Here is a 15188-nt window from a genome sequence, read left to right as displayed (position 1 = left end):
AAGGGTTTTGTCAGGCAATGCGAACAAAAAGCCGGCAATATACGGACACAAAATGAGCTTCTACTGCAATGTGGTGAACATGTGATAGAATATCCATTATCCACAGACAATTAGCTAATTGCAGATCTCTTCTTATGCCAACCACTTCCTTAGGAGTTTCCAAATCATTAGTTAAAGCCGTGCACAGAGAGGATACCAATATGACCTCAGAATTAAGTAGGTATTAAAGATGCACGTTTCGCTAGACACGGGTCAATGAGAGTGACTTTCTGCTTAACAAACATGCTAAACCTTTAACCCTTAGAGACCTACTGCAGACCCATTTTAGTCTTTTTAAGGGGGAGCAGGGGACCTTTAGGGGGAGATAGCATGTCAACAGTATATGCCACATAGAAGTGTTTTTCTAGTCACAAATTTGTAATAAACATTGTGTTTTGGTTAGGTGCCTATTCAAATTTTGAAAGTTTATTTTGATGCTTTGGCAACATTGTTCTTGAAACTTTCATGCCAATAAAGCCCATTGAATTGTACTTGTAATTGCATAAGGGCTTAGAACATTATGAGGAAGTATATAATGACCACTCCCATTATGGCTCAGTTATGTCTCATAAGTTGTTGCAGCAATTTTTGGGTTGATACCATTTGTTACACAGATTTGTTGTGAAATTTAACCATTTTGACCACATGAGAATTGATAATAATGGTCAAAAATCCCTCCAAAATACTACATTAAGACACCAAGACCTTAAGGAACACCATAGAAAAATTCATGCTGTGATTTGATATCAAAAAATTTTGACATCTGGAGATTTCTGTAGGAAATTGGATGGCGATTGGTGATTGGATGGCGAGCATTTCTGTTCTGGATATTGCTTAGAAACCCCCTTACTGTCAATATACTGAGGAAAGCCATACATCGTCTTAATGCCCTTGGTCTCTAGTTTGTGGTTGGAAAGTTTCAAGAGGCTGTGATTATCCTCGAGGTCACAATAGGTCATTTTATACAGTGAGGTCAAGTTTGAAAGACTGGTCTCACTACAATGAAATGACTTCTATGGGGACTAACATCATCAAACATGAATAGAGCTGGGATCATTAAATCCACAAGAGTCTCAGCTTTCCAGTCATACCCAATTTATGCAATTCCAAGACTGTTTAGGGACCAAAGTATGCAGAAATATTCAAAAATAACACATTCATACTGCACGGGATTAGCATAAAGTGGGCATATTTGTAAAGAGGAGACTGGTGGGTAACCATAGAACCCATTTTCATTCAGATATCTTAAGATGAGACATCAAGGGACCCCTTTGAAGAAAGCCATGCCAGTTTTTTCCCTTGCTAAAATTTAGCTTAACTTTGGAACATTAATTAGCCCCCTTCCTGACAAGCTAGACAAGCATGACATGGTCAGTACCAATGGATGCCTTAGGTCGTCTATTTTCACATGATCCCAGTATCTTCACTGTAGCTTTACAGCCGAGCTCCGCTACAGTGTCTGAAAGACAGCAATGTCGGCCGAGGGCACAGACGCCCACACAGGTCTCTGAGGATTAAATAACAGGAGTTGGCTGGAGTTTTCTACCTTTGTTGCACTGAGGTGAAAAATCTCATGATTCATTTACAGTATAATAAATTCTGTACTTGGCTTGGTTTTGCTGTTTTACATTTGCCTCTAAAATCTCAGGGTCTCTTTTGGTTTCGAGTTAAGTAAGACGATGAACTGAGAGGCAGGAAGTCACACTCCCCCCATAGCAGCAGCAGCAGCCAAGATGAAAAAGTTAGGCTGTTAATAAATAATGTCATCATTGGTGGACCACCCAAGGCTAGCCATGACCAAGATAGAGTTATAGCGGATGTTTTTAAATATGCATGAGAACAAAGAAAGGCTGGACACAGTATAAGTGCCCACACACACACTCACATGACCTCCCATGTCCCCCTGTGGTGATAACAGATGTGCAGTACACATATACAAATGCCTACACACAGGACAGGCAACACAGTCAGTCATTTTTTACTGCAGACAAACTGCAGAAGGACAAGTCACCTCAGGAGCGCAGGCTGCAGTGACGCAGCAGCCCAGAGTGTTTCTGTGTGAGAAACAGAGCCTTTGTGGAAATGTTAATGTTATTAGATCAAATTGATTTCAAACTCTTGCCTCTTTGCTCCATTTTCTCTCACGCTGTCTCTACTCCTCTTCCCCCCCCTCCCCTCTCCTTCCCCTCTCTCTTCGCCTCCTCCCTACTCTTTCCTCCCCTCTACGTCTTCTGCTGTCTCACCTGCATTGCTCCCTTCCAGCCGCTCCCCCTCTCCGCTGCAGGCGTCAGAGAAGGAGAAGGAAAGCCCGGTGGAGCTGACAGAGCGCTGCTTCAGGGAGCTGCTGGGACGAGCCGCCTACGGCAACATCAAGAATGCCGTCACACCCGTGCTAATGTGAGACAACCCCACAAACTACTCTTATTTACAAGATCTGTCTTCTCTTTGTGATTTGCTCCTTTGATGCATTTGTTGATTTTTTGACGTATTGACTGAACCCGAGGGGAAGGATAAATGTCAGGGCTCTGTTGCGGCATTTTTAGCTGATTTGCCCGAGGGGGGCACGACAAGGTCAACGCAAGGTTACTTATTTGTTCCTGACTTGATGTGAGTGCATGATTTGCTAGTGGGACATTTTAATTGTGCATTATTACTGTATTTACAGCAGAATCTGCCTTGCAAGATTGTACTTTTCTGACGAGATATTACAGACGCCATGCTCTTTCAACAACTTTATCAGGCTTGTTGTGTCATCTTTTATGATGTTTTAATTTAACTTTGAATGTCTCTGAGCCTGGTCCTCTGTGAGATTAGCTTTTTTTAATGTTAGTCGTCTGTCCGTCCATCCATCCATCTCTCGTTTTCTGTTTCTCTCTTATTTGAATCAATTCAGCTCAACTGTTTGTCTTGAAATATAGTGTCGATCTGTCTCAGTCGTTCTCTTTCGCTGCATGTGCTCATCTGCCTCTATCTGCCAGCGTCCTTGACATCTATGCTTTCTTTATTGAGTTCACTTTTCATTTTAAATTTAACCTGTTTTGTATCTACCTATTCATTCATTTCCCCCCTTGGCTTCTTTCTCAGCTAGTGTTTATAATCATTCCTCCTTTATACTGTAGTAATGAATATGGTTGGAACAGCTGGATGTCTATGATGTTAATTGAAGTTAGAATTGAAGTTATAGCAACGTGAGTTCAGAGATCTGCTGAGAAATACAATAGATTAAATGTGAACCATGTGCTTGCAGGAAACAGAACATAGCTAGGACTGCTAACCTGCAGAAATATATTGATTTTTTTTTTATAGTTAAACGGTTTACTGGATATCAAATTTTAAAATTTTCCTCAAAAACATTTTTAAAATGCACAGGGGAGTTGGAAATAGATCGATATATATAATTTAAGGGACTTTTAAAGTTAGTAATCCTTAAGATTTCAATCCAGGTTGATTTGTTGACACCGACGGTTTCTGATGGGAACGGAAAATGCAAGATAATACTAAAGCAAACACTCCTCATGCAGCTACTTTGTCTGAAATACAACAGAAGAGCAACTGGTGTATCTGATAACAGTGCAACCGAAAAAAATCTCAAGTTGACATCGATCATTAACAATTGTAACCAATCTGAATGTGATTTCATGCTGCGCACAGCATATGTTGTATGTAACATCTCACTGTAGCTTTTCCCTCTTATTCTGTTTATCTCTGCAACATTTAAAACTGATGAAAATGCAGAAAAAAGACCATTGTCTAGTTTTGTAGAAACATTTTTGATTGAAGGATTGTGGTCAGCGCTATCCTCGTTGACCTTGAGTTTCCTGGGACCGCTTCACCATAAAAGCCACTCCATGTTTGAAAGAAAACATCATTTTATGCCTTTTGAGAGAGAGAGAAATGCACAAACCAGGGATGTTGCAGTTCCTGGTTGACATCTTAACCCCTAAACATTGAAATGCCCCCAGTTGAATATTTTTAATGTGAAGCTGGAGCGGTAAATGTTGGTTAGCAGTAACCTAATACAATTCTGATTGGACTATAGCAATGAGGCTGATATCAATGAAATACAATTACAAACAGTAATTTTATATTACATGCTGCATTGTTTCCTGTGAATCCCTTTTGTGTGTGTGTGTGTTAAGGAAACTACTATACAGAGAGGTTGTAATGAAATAATTACATTTAAAGGCTATTGATTTTTAAAAAAGTTGACCATGAATAGTTTCAGAAACAGGGTTTGATTTCATGAAAATCTTAAGGATTACAACTTGAAGCCCTTATTGATCTATCTGAACTCCAGAATCTCTCCGAGCGCAACTCGAGTTACCATTTTCTTGTTCAGTATTTAATTTCAGTTTCTTTTTAACACCCTTGATCTTTCCATTTTCAGTTTTCTCTCAATTTTCCCTTCAATTCATCTCAGTTGTCAGGTGCTGTGTGAGTCCAGCTCTTGTCCATCCATCACTGTCCTTGTTTCTGTCTGGTTCACGCTCTAGTAATCTGTCTCACTCTATGCCCGCCTCGCAAATGCAGGTTTCCTCTCTTCAGCGGTAATGACCTTGATCACATTTGATGGATTTTGACATCCTGCTCTTTAGCATAAACACTCTGACTACATTCAGTGATAAAAGATAAGAATTAAGTGTTGAGGTGTCTCTAAATCATACATTCAACATTATAATTCGTCATTATTGTGTCTCTATTCATTTTTATCACACAAGCAACTCTCCTCTATGTCAACTCTTCTGTTAAGGTTTACATTTTTCTTAAAATGTAAGAAAAGATACACATGGAGTCACATTTGGGTCAAATTTGCTCTCTATCCCTTTCTGTTTTCCATCACCACTGGCGCGGTATAATTACATCTTCTGTATCCTCCCTGTCCCTCTCCTCCTTCTGTCTGTGTTCCCACAGGCACTTAGATAACCATTCTCTATGGGAGGGGAAAACCTTTGCAGTGCGTTGCTTCAAAATCATCATGTACTCCATCCAGGTGAGTGAAATAGCGCCTCTGTTGACCTCATGTCCACGGACAAATGGAATGAAACCCTGAAACATTTTGTGTGTTTTAAACTTTACCATGTTTTATTAATTTTTAAGTGGTTCTGACATGCCTTAGGAGCGCACAGTAGAAACATGCTCCAATATTCTCAGAGTTCTCACTTGTTTACAGCCAAAAATAGTTGAAAAACGACTGAGAGATGTTTGCAGATGTCATTTGGGCATCAGCTCTTCTTCTCACAGCTGTAACTCAACTCGGCTCACTGCTTTTAGTTTGCTATCTGGTTCAATGACTTACTGTTATGTACCATTCTCCTACTTCTGTTTATTTCTACTTCTTTCAGTCTCAGCACTCTCACTTAGTAATCCAGCAGCTTCTCGGTCATCTGGATGCTAACAGCAAGAATTCAGCCACAGTGCGAGCTGGGATAGTGGAAGTTTTACTGGAGGCAGCCGCCATCGCAGCCAGCGGCTCTGTAGGTGAGAAATCTTGTTCACTACGTGCTCTACTGGCTGGCACATCAGATGGTAATATTAATTTTGGGGTGACTTGTCTTTTTATTATTCATTTTGTGTTTGTGGGTGTCTACGTGTAGGGCCGACAGTGTTGGAGGTGTTCAACACTCTGCTGCGGCAGCTCCGCTTGAGTGTGGATTACGAGTTGACCGGCTCCTATGACGGCAGCACCAACATCGGCACCAAGATCATCAAAGCTCATGAGGAGAGGCAGCTGCAGGAGGCAGTTATCAGGACCATTGGTGAGTCTGTCGGTGGTGTGTCTGAGACAGATTGTGTGCGTGCATGTGCGCGTGCGTGCGTGTGTGTGTGTGTGTGTGTGTATGTGTGTATGTAGGAGGATTTTCTGACAGGCTCTTGGACTGAATCATTTTGTCTATGCTGTTTATGTTCACCCTGTCTGTGTCTGTGTTTATACCTGTGTGTGTGTGTGTGTGTGTGTGTGTGTGTGTGTACATGTACTAGTATTCATTTCTTTTTTCCTCTTATTCCACACATCCGTTTCTCTATTGCTTGTTGTTTTTCTTCGCTCCAAATCCCATTCCTTATCTATCTGATACTCATCCCTTTCCCCGTCCTGTATCTCTCTTTCAGGTTCATTTGCCAACACTTTGCCAACCTACCAGAGGTCAGAGGTCATGCTCTTCATCATGGGCAAGATCCCTGTCCCTGGAATTCACCCCGTTCTGCCCTCTACAGGCTCTGGGTAGGTTACTCACAAATATCCCACAATGCAAAATGTTTTCTCTTTGTTTGTATCCATGACACATATTTACCTTATTCCATCCCTCAACCAACAGTGCTTTGTAAATAAATCTGTGTGGTTGTGTGGTTAGAATTTGAATCTTAATTTGCTCTTTCATCTTCAGGCCTGAGGGTACCAGGATGATTCAAGTTATGTTACTTAAATCCTTGGTCCAGGTAAGTCTGCATTCTTGCATTATTACTATTAATTTAGAATATTTCAAAAAATGTGGCTCTTTTATTAACTTGGAGATGCAACGCAAATGGTGATGAACACCTTTTGAACCAGGGATAGATGACAAAAATAGCATGAGGCGCAGTGGAGGTGACAGTGAGACAGAGAGTGTGATAGGGTCCTCAGTACCTCGCTGTGTTACCAGTACATTTTTTTTTTATAATTTTAAGATGATAAGATGAATAGTACTGCTAGTTGTTCTTATCACAGTGCTATCACTGTCGACAGGAGGTCAGTTCCTGTCAGTCAGAGTGACACGTCACATCTCAGTGGTTGTACTTTATCAAACTTTATCACTATATATTATACTATATACTCTAAAAGAATTCTTTCTTTATTCTACCTAAATTTATAAATCTGATATTTGCACTTCTGCTTGCCTTCACATTTTTCTTCTCACCAGCTAAAGGATGTTTGCACCAGTGACGTTATTTTTAAACCAATATCAACCCCAAATCTGTTTATACAAGCATCCATCGATCCAGGTTGCCAGGGCTAACAGGAATTAGCATTTTGTTCAAAAACCCAATGCTCAGTCGAATCCCAAACTGAAAATAAGCCTGTGGCCCAGCCTTTTATCTTTTGTACATTTGGAAGTATCTTCATTTATGTAAGCAAAGTGAAATATCAGAATTGCTGCCACAGATTAACATCATATACATAGTGCTGTTTAGCCTCATTAGACTTTCTCCCCAAACTCCAGAAATGTTGTGGTGCTCAGATTTAAAAGTAGGCAGCCAGAGGCGAATGAGCTGCTGATGAACCCTTAGATCATGTGAAATTATCTGTGGTCTGCATTCCTGTGCTTCTCAACATCTCAGGTGACGGCGGGTTTCCAGACCACCAACATGCTGACAGCACTGCCCAGCTCTTTCCTGGAGCCGCTTCTGTCTTTCTCTCTAACCGAGGACCCAGAGGTTCGGCTGCTGGTGCTCCAAATCCTTCTCGGTCTCATTGACAGGCACGACAACAGGCCCAAGTTCTCCAACATAAGGTGTGTGGCCGTGTTTGTGCGCATCTGCACGGGAACATGTTTGTAGTGTGTTGGAGCTCGGGTTTGTTAGACTTAACCAACCTGTGCTTCACTTTTCTCTGCAGCATTATTACGGACATCTCAGTGCTGAAGCTCAAAGTTGACAAGTGCTCCAGACAGGACAACTTATTCATGAAAAAGGTACATGTTACATCCTGCATCTACCACTGGAATTCAATACAAAGTCCAGATGAATTTGGTGTCTCAGCAGTCATCACAAATGAAAGATTCAGTCACACATCAAAATATGTATCTTAACTTTTTATCGACCATATAAGTATTTACATTTGTGAAGTACACTCACTACATAAAAACTAGAGTACTTCAACTCTGGAGTACCCTCTATGACTGACTGCCTCTCTTGACTCCTCCGTCTCCTTGTGCATCCTCCGCTCACAGCACGGCCAGCAGCTGTACCGACACATCTACCTGGGCTGTAAGGAGGAGAGCAGCGGTCAGCAGCACTACGAGACCCTCTTCGCCTTGTTGGGTCTACTCAGCGTGGAGCTGGCCAACGAAGAAGTGGTGGTAGACCTCATTCGTCTGGCACTCGCCTTGCAGGTATTGAAACATGTGCATGCGGTCATGTAATATTTTATTATAATTTATATTTTCTATTACCTACTTCTAAATATATAGTTTGGGGGAAAAAAATTCAGCAACTGCTATTATTAGTTAAGCTCTCTCTTAGCTCCCCTGGTCACTTAAATCTACCACCACTTCTGTACACCAGTGATATATCATAATAGACAAATATGTGAAAAAGAATCAACTATTTATCAAATAACTTCAAAAGAACAATCATAAATACCCAAAAATAAGTAAAAACTTGGACATTTTTGAAGTTGAGAGGTTAAAACTAACAATAAAACAGTCCAAGATGCATAAAAACTAAGTCCACAGCCTGAGTGCATTTTAAGAAGGCATATCTGACATTATGGTATATTTGTGTGGCTGAATTCTTCAGACAAGGTGTTTCACAGTCCAGGGATCCTTGCTGATGTCTCTTTGTTTTCCTGTGCAGGACCTGGCTCTGTCCACTGACGAAGGTCTGCCTGTTTTTAACCGTTGTGCTGTTCACGCCCTCGCCGCCGCCTACCTCAACCTCATCTGCCAGCTCACCACCGTTCCAGCCTTCTGCCAGCACATACATGAGGTCTGCCTCTGGGCCTCTTTGAATATGTGTGTGTGTGTGTGTTTATGAATAGCAAGAACCTTAATGTTAATGTGCTGCTTCTCTCTTTTCCCCCTCAGGTAATTGAGGTGAGACAGAAAGAAAGTCCCTACCTTTTGCCTGAGGACGTCTTTGTTGATAACCCCAAGTATGTACGAGCCATACCAATATTACACTTGATATGTAAACATCCTGTCCTATATAAAAAAATAACAATACATCACCACTCCCTCCTCCTTTCTAGGCTCCCTTCCTCGCTTGATAAGGTAGAAGGTGATGTGTTGTTCCTCCAGTCGAAGATCACTGAGGTCCTTGGAGGTAGCGGTTACAACACAGAGAGACTGGCTACGCCTTATGTTCCCCAATATACTGGTAAGGAGCCCAGACAATATATCCCTGGTGTTATAGTGTAACATTGTGTTCAAAAGTCAAGGTGGCAATGTTAGTAATTCTCAGTGACATGCTCCTCTCTCAGTAAAAGATAACAAATCATTGTAATGTTTATTGATTCGCCAGCTTGTTAGAACTTTGTCAGGGTGTTTTATTGATTCTTATATTGAACTGCTCCCCTGGAACCAGTGGGGATTTAGTGTTCCAGCTCTCGCGCTTTAACCAGGATCCTTGAATTGAAGGACAATCTCTCACTCCAACTCTTTATCACTTTTGGGTGCTAATTAACTTTTATATTAATTTGTCAGACCATCAAAGTCTCAGTTTCTCAGTTTTTCATGGGACAATTAATGTATGGTGTGTGTGTGTGTGTGTGAAGCCTCATCCCGATTGAGTTTACTCTTTCAAAAATGTATCAATTGGACATATGCTTTACATCTTAATTTTCTGACTTTATAAAATAGAAATTCAAAGATCTGCGCTCTGTCTTTCCAGATGAAGACCGTCTGTCCAAGAGAAAGAGCATCGGGGAAACCATCTCACTGCAGGTTGAGGTGGAGTCCCGAAACAGTCCAGAGAAAGAGGAGGTAAAGGCAAAAAAGCATTTACAGCTATTTCATGGTCTAGGACTCAATTATGCAACACCAAGAAGCTTTCAAGAAGATTTCAGTATAGAACTTTGCACCCCTCAATCATTCACCTTATTGCTGCATCAGTCTTCTTTTTAATTCATTTCGCTGCTCTCTATCTGTTCTGCAGAGGACACCAGCAGAGGAGATCACATTTGAGACCCTGAAGAATGCCATCGGTACATCCTCTCACTCATCAACATTTGTGGTTTTTCAGTATTTAGTATGACTGGTGTAGTAGAAACAATAGAAAATCACATTTAGTTTAGGTAACTTTTGACATATTCATGAGTTGCAACAAACTGCAGGAAAAAATCTAACTTTCATGAGCTTCAAACACCGGTTGTCACTTGAATATAATTTCTGTTATGCTGTATGATAAATGTTATATTCTGTCTCCCTCTAGTGGACAGTGTGGGTATGGAGGAGCAGGAGAGGGAGCGGAGGAGGCAAGTGGTGGAGAAGTTCCAGAAAGCCCCCTTTGAGGAGATAGCTGCCCACTGCGGTGCCAGGGTAAAAAAAAAAACATTTTCCTTTTATCTAATGTTTTTCAAACCGTTTGTTTTTTACGTTTCTGCTTTTTGATATTATCTTACATGTTTTTTTTGGTCCTGTCTAGGCCACACTGCTGCAGAGCAAACTGAATCAGATCTTTGAGATCACAATCAGGTAAGAGACGGTACTTTAATGAAACAGTAAATCATTCTAAATGAGCCATAATGACACCGATGGCAGTGATACTAACTAAGTGGATGATGAAGATGATGACTCATTATCATAACGACTGCTGTTTGTCTCCTTTCCTTTTCCCAGACCCCCGCCCAGCCCATCTGGAACCATCTCTTCAGGCTACGGCCAAAGCCAGAGTCGATCTGTACCCATCTACGAGATGAAGTTTCCGGACCTCTGCGTGTATTAGACAACGAGGTTACAGAACTCTTTTAACAGTTGAGGTCACAGGAGGTGTTCTGAGGTGCAAATTGATCCTCACTGTAAAGTCAACTCGACCGTGGAATCAAACAACCGCAGGGGATGGGAGGGAGGAGAAACCACAGTTGTTTGAAGCCAAGCCACAGAACAAGCCACTCTTATGATTAACCTAACTTTTTGCCCTGTGATCGCAGCCAAAACAAGCTGGCTAATGTCAGTAAACGCAGCCGTAGCCTAAACTTTTATTTCCTTTGTTTATGTTAGATGTCTGGAGGAACTCCATTGGGTGGAATTTTCAAGTTAGACTGACAATTATTTATTTGCTTTAGAGTGATTTCCTATCTGAACTGACCTGCTGCATGCCCTCTAACTGGAAAATTTTAAAAGCACTGCAATTCTTGACAATGGCATTTCTTTTAAAAGGTGCCATACTATCCTTGATGACAAAAAACAGATCTTTTTATTTGTTTAATTTGTTTTAATGTTTATCGATTTTAAAGTCAGAACGTATGTGAATTGTATTTTTGAGCAACTGTGCACTAGTACGGCATGTCTGAGTGAAATACGGATGGATAAACACAAATATAAAGCTGTTCCTTCTTCTCCAGTATCACTCAGCTCCTTAACATCTGTCTTCAGTGTTTTAAGGCTTTACCATAATGTTTTGTTTTGCCTTTTTAGTGTTAGCCAAAAGTGCTTTTTCTTTTCATGACGGGCATTTATTTCCTGAATCTAATTCAATTCTAATATTTATTTAGTTTTTTAGCAGTGGTATAAAAAGAAGGATAACTGTTGATCTGCGTGCTTTCCTCCCCAAAGTGAGTGTGCCTTATAGGTGACTCAAGTTAAAACAGACGATGTCACTCAGTCTGAAACACATACTGCGCCACAATAAACTTCACAAGTGTTTACCGTGACGTTTACCAGATCACTAGAAAAACAGTAAAGGATCCTTTATTTTTCTCCTTCCCATATAAATGTGTATATACAGAGAAATATATAAAATCTTTAAGCTGATGTACAGAGTAGGGAGGTTTTTGTGTGTATATATACTGTATATTAATTCAAATTTTAGACTGCCACTGTACTGATTGTGTCCATAGATAAGGGAGAAAGCTACTTAGTGAGTATTCAGATGCTTTTTGTTAAAATCTCGTCCTCTAATAAGCAACCAGCAGCACATGGAATCAAAATCTCTCTGAACAACCCTCAGTAGAAATCTGCATCATCTGGAGGCCAATGGAACATACTAGTGAGGTCTGAAAGTGTCCTGCTAAAGTATTAATGAGCCCATCTGATGGAAAAACAAGTTATTTTCTACTTCATTTCTAGCCACAATTTTTGAGACATAAACCTGCGTTGTTGCCATTACATCCCTGAGTCGTGCTGGAATGAGTTTGCACTCTTTTTGTCTTTTTACGCTAGGCAGCTGCTGCGGCCGCCTCCGAGCAGCGCGTCTGTCTCTTTCAGCAAGATTTGAACACGTCTAAAAGCCATTTCGTGTGTGCGCAAACACACACTCCCACGTTCACAGGTATCGAAACAAAGTATAATGGCAATAATTCGGCACTAGCCAGGCCAACGTGGCTCAACTGTAGGTAGCAGATCCTTTTTTTTGTGTGTGTGTTTTGAATCGTACCCTCTGTTTGTGGTGCTGTGATGGTTCAGTTTTGTGACTTCGTGAGAGACCGCTCCCCCGCCCCCCGCTCCTGCGCTTCTGTGAATTAACTGCATCGGGCGTGGCATGTATTGCAGCCATTGACGGTGTTTGGTTTGTCCCTGATTGTCATGTGTTCCAGTCCAGTTTGTTCCATTTGTTTTATCTTTTTTTTTTTTTTTTTTTTACAATGTAGTGTCCTCTGTGTGTATATTTATGTCCACACATGCCAGTTGTATCAGATTGTACGTGTGCATGTATGCGCTCTTCATGTTTACCCCGTTTTTGTCAGTGCAGGTTTGCGTGTGTGTGAGTGAATGTTTGTCTTTTGTTCATGTGTCAATGTGAGCATTCATGCAGATGTGTGTCTTTATTGTCATGACCCAAGACCAAACTCTTTCAGACGCAGTTTACAGTTTTGTCCAGTGACTCCTTCTTCCACGTTAATGAAGAACAAGCTATCTAAAAGAGCAATGTGCAGCTGTCTAAACCTTCCAGTGACACCTACAGTATGTGATGCCACACTTGTAAAATTGTCTTTCAGCATCTTGCAACTTTCGCAGTGAAAGAAAAAAAAACAAAAAAACAACTGTAAATCTATCAATCTGCTTGTTGTCATTGCATAGTGTAATGTTAATATTAACTGACAGTAATCCAATTTTACTTTTGTCATTACATGTCTGGTTAATAGATCTGTTTACAAATGTAGTGCTGTAGGTCAAATCTATCCATTCTGTGAACTTTGCACTTTAAAAACTGGATTACCTAGTGACAAAGGCAGCTTTTACTTGGAGAAAATGCCTTATTAGTGTCATACCTGACTTTGCATGCTAGTGATGTTGCCGTGTTGTACAATAAATTTATCTGTAACCATAAAAGTTCTGATTTATTTTGTGTTTTCTAACCAATACTGGTTGAGGCGCAGAAGGCAGCGGAGCATCGTCGTGTGTGGGTATAAAAAGAATTGTTGACTCGAGATTTGACTGTGAACACAGATGACAGTGGGTAACCTTGAGGGCTCAGTCAGCTGCAGTGTTCAACACAGTTTTCAGCAGTTGTTAGTGTCCTCAGCAGTGCTAATAGTGTCATTCTCTACTTTGTTTCCCTCGATACACGACTTTTATCAATGACTGTATTGTGTATTTGCCACAGCCACAGTCATAAGATGCAACCCTAAGAACATGTATTTTAGCAATGTGTGTTTTTTTTCCTGTTTTTACAGCCCTCAAAAGGATATGGGGTGGGAAGAAACTAAGTGCTGTTCTTAAGTAGAGTTTTGAGTTACTTGCATTACTTAACTTTAGTATTCCCATTTGTTATTACTCTAAACTTCACTCCTCTACATTTCAGAGGGAAATATTATACTCTCTACTCCACTACATTTATATGACAGCTTTAGTTACTTTTCTGATGAAGATTTGACACAATGGATAATAAAACAAGCTTTTAAAATATAACACATTGTTAAAGATGAAACCTTTTCCAACCTTTTTGACTTTTGACGTCTTACAAAAGCAGTGTGTAGTCGAGGTCACATTTCAGATGTCTATGAGTTGTTAACAGCTCCACCAAATAGTGATTGTGACACAGATTTGTGTATGAGAACTTTGTTTTTCTTCTTTCCTCTCCCATTAATCATCTCATGACCCCTCAGATTTATCTGGTGACCCTTTGAAGGGGCCCAACCCGTAGGTAGGGAACCACTGGCTAACTGTAAATAAAGTAGTTCAAACTAGCTCCACAGCTACAACAGTAACATGCTGCTCTAACACTGATGCTTCAGTATTAACCTCTTACCTGACACGCCATTTTTGTGCATAAGCCTGAAAATAATGTAGGAGAGAAGTGGCACAGTTGTAACACTTTTTTGTTTTCCACTAAGTTACTCTGAGACTGTGTCACTTACAGGCAAAATATTTAATGTGTACTTTGACGAACATGTCTCCTCATGTTCTTAAGTGCAAGTTAAATCATTGAATAAACAGACACCACATAATTAGGCTATATAAAAATTAAACGGTCTGCCTGTTACAACTGTACCACTGATTAGGAACAATTATAACATGTTGCGGGTCAGTTGTAACAGTGCACATAAATGCAGTAGGAACTTGTCATACCTTACAGCAAAGGAAGGGCATGGAAAATTCCAACTGAATAGTGATTGGATGACAATTATGCCCACGCACGTTCTTTGGGAGGGAGCAGACTCTATGACTTCAAAGTGAAACTTGGAGTGCATGAAATTAAGTTATAGTTTATGAATAAAAGACACAAGAAATGAAGAAACAATTGGTTTTTAGATTTATTACCAAAAACTTTGGCGCAATGGACCATTTCTTTGGACCACGCAGAGATGGGAACATAACTGAAATCCACAACTGATCAAGCACGGTAAGAAGGCTAGCTGGTCTAGCTGAGCCAAAGGAAACTAGACCTACATGCTGCTTTTAGAGGGACACAACCAGACAAGGTGAACACACACACTCACTCTATCTACACCACAAACACACACACATCTACACACACGTGTCATTGGTATGATGTGACAGAGCACTTCTCTTACAACTGCACCACAAACACCGACCCTGCTTTCTTGTTCAAAAGTTAAACTCACTGGTGTGCACAAGCCAAGAAGATGCTAACAAACCATCAGGGGGTTATTCTACAAAAATGGATAGTTTTCAGTTTTTTAACTGTTAAGGGGGGGAAAAGTTCATATTTTCACTTACCTTGCACAAAAGTAGATTTTCACCCAGATCTTGAAGATGACAGCTCAGATCCTGCTGATTTTTTAAAGGGACTAAGATGACAGGTATATATATGTGTGTGTGTGTGTGTGTGTG

The 15188-nt window shown here is 40.5% G+C and overlaps 1 protein-coding gene across 2 annotated transcripts in view; it reads left to right on the top strand.

Moving 5' to 3' along the window:
* Positions 1-13223, top strand: part of LOC137168856 (protein EFR3 homolog B) — a 32818-nt gene extending 19595 nt beyond the window's left edge. For both annotated transcript variants that reach the window (XM_067571675.1, XM_067571676.1), the window contains 17 exons: positions 2302-2436; positions 4951-5029; positions 5382-5517; positions 5634-5795; positions 6148-6259; positions 6423-6474; positions 7354-7526; positions 7631-7706; positions 7965-8126; positions 8590-8721; positions 8820-8887; positions 8984-9111; positions 9625-9716; positions 9889-9937; positions 10165-10271; positions 10378-10427; positions 10572-13223. In XM_067571675.1, coding sequence (XP_067427776.1) covers positions 2302-2436; positions 4951-5029; positions 5382-5517; positions 5634-5795; positions 6148-6259; positions 6423-6474; positions 7354-7526; positions 7631-7706; positions 7965-8126; positions 8590-8721; positions 8820-8887; positions 8984-9111; positions 9625-9716; positions 9889-9937; positions 10165-10271; positions 10378-10427; positions 10572-10677 — 1819 coding nt within the window. In that variant the 3' untranslated portion in view covers positions 10678-13223. The remainder of the gene's footprint in view (positions 1-2301; positions 2437-4950; positions 5030-5381; positions 5518-5633; positions 5796-6147; positions 6260-6422; positions 6475-7353; positions 7527-7630; positions 7707-7964; positions 8127-8589; positions 8722-8819; positions 8888-8983; positions 9112-9624; positions 9717-9888; positions 9938-10164; positions 10272-10377; positions 10428-10571) is intronic.
* Positions 13224-15188: the final 1965 nt, after the last annotated feature.

The sequence above is a fragment of the Thunnus thynnus genome, chromosome 18 (assembly GCF_963924715.1).
Source record: "Thunnus thynnus chromosome 18, fThuThy2.1, whole genome shotgun sequence".
NCBI lineage: Eukaryota > Metazoa > Chordata > Actinopteri > Scombriformes > Scombridae > Thunnus > Thunnus thynnus.
This window is presented reverse-complemented; position numbering and strand designations above follow the sequence as displayed.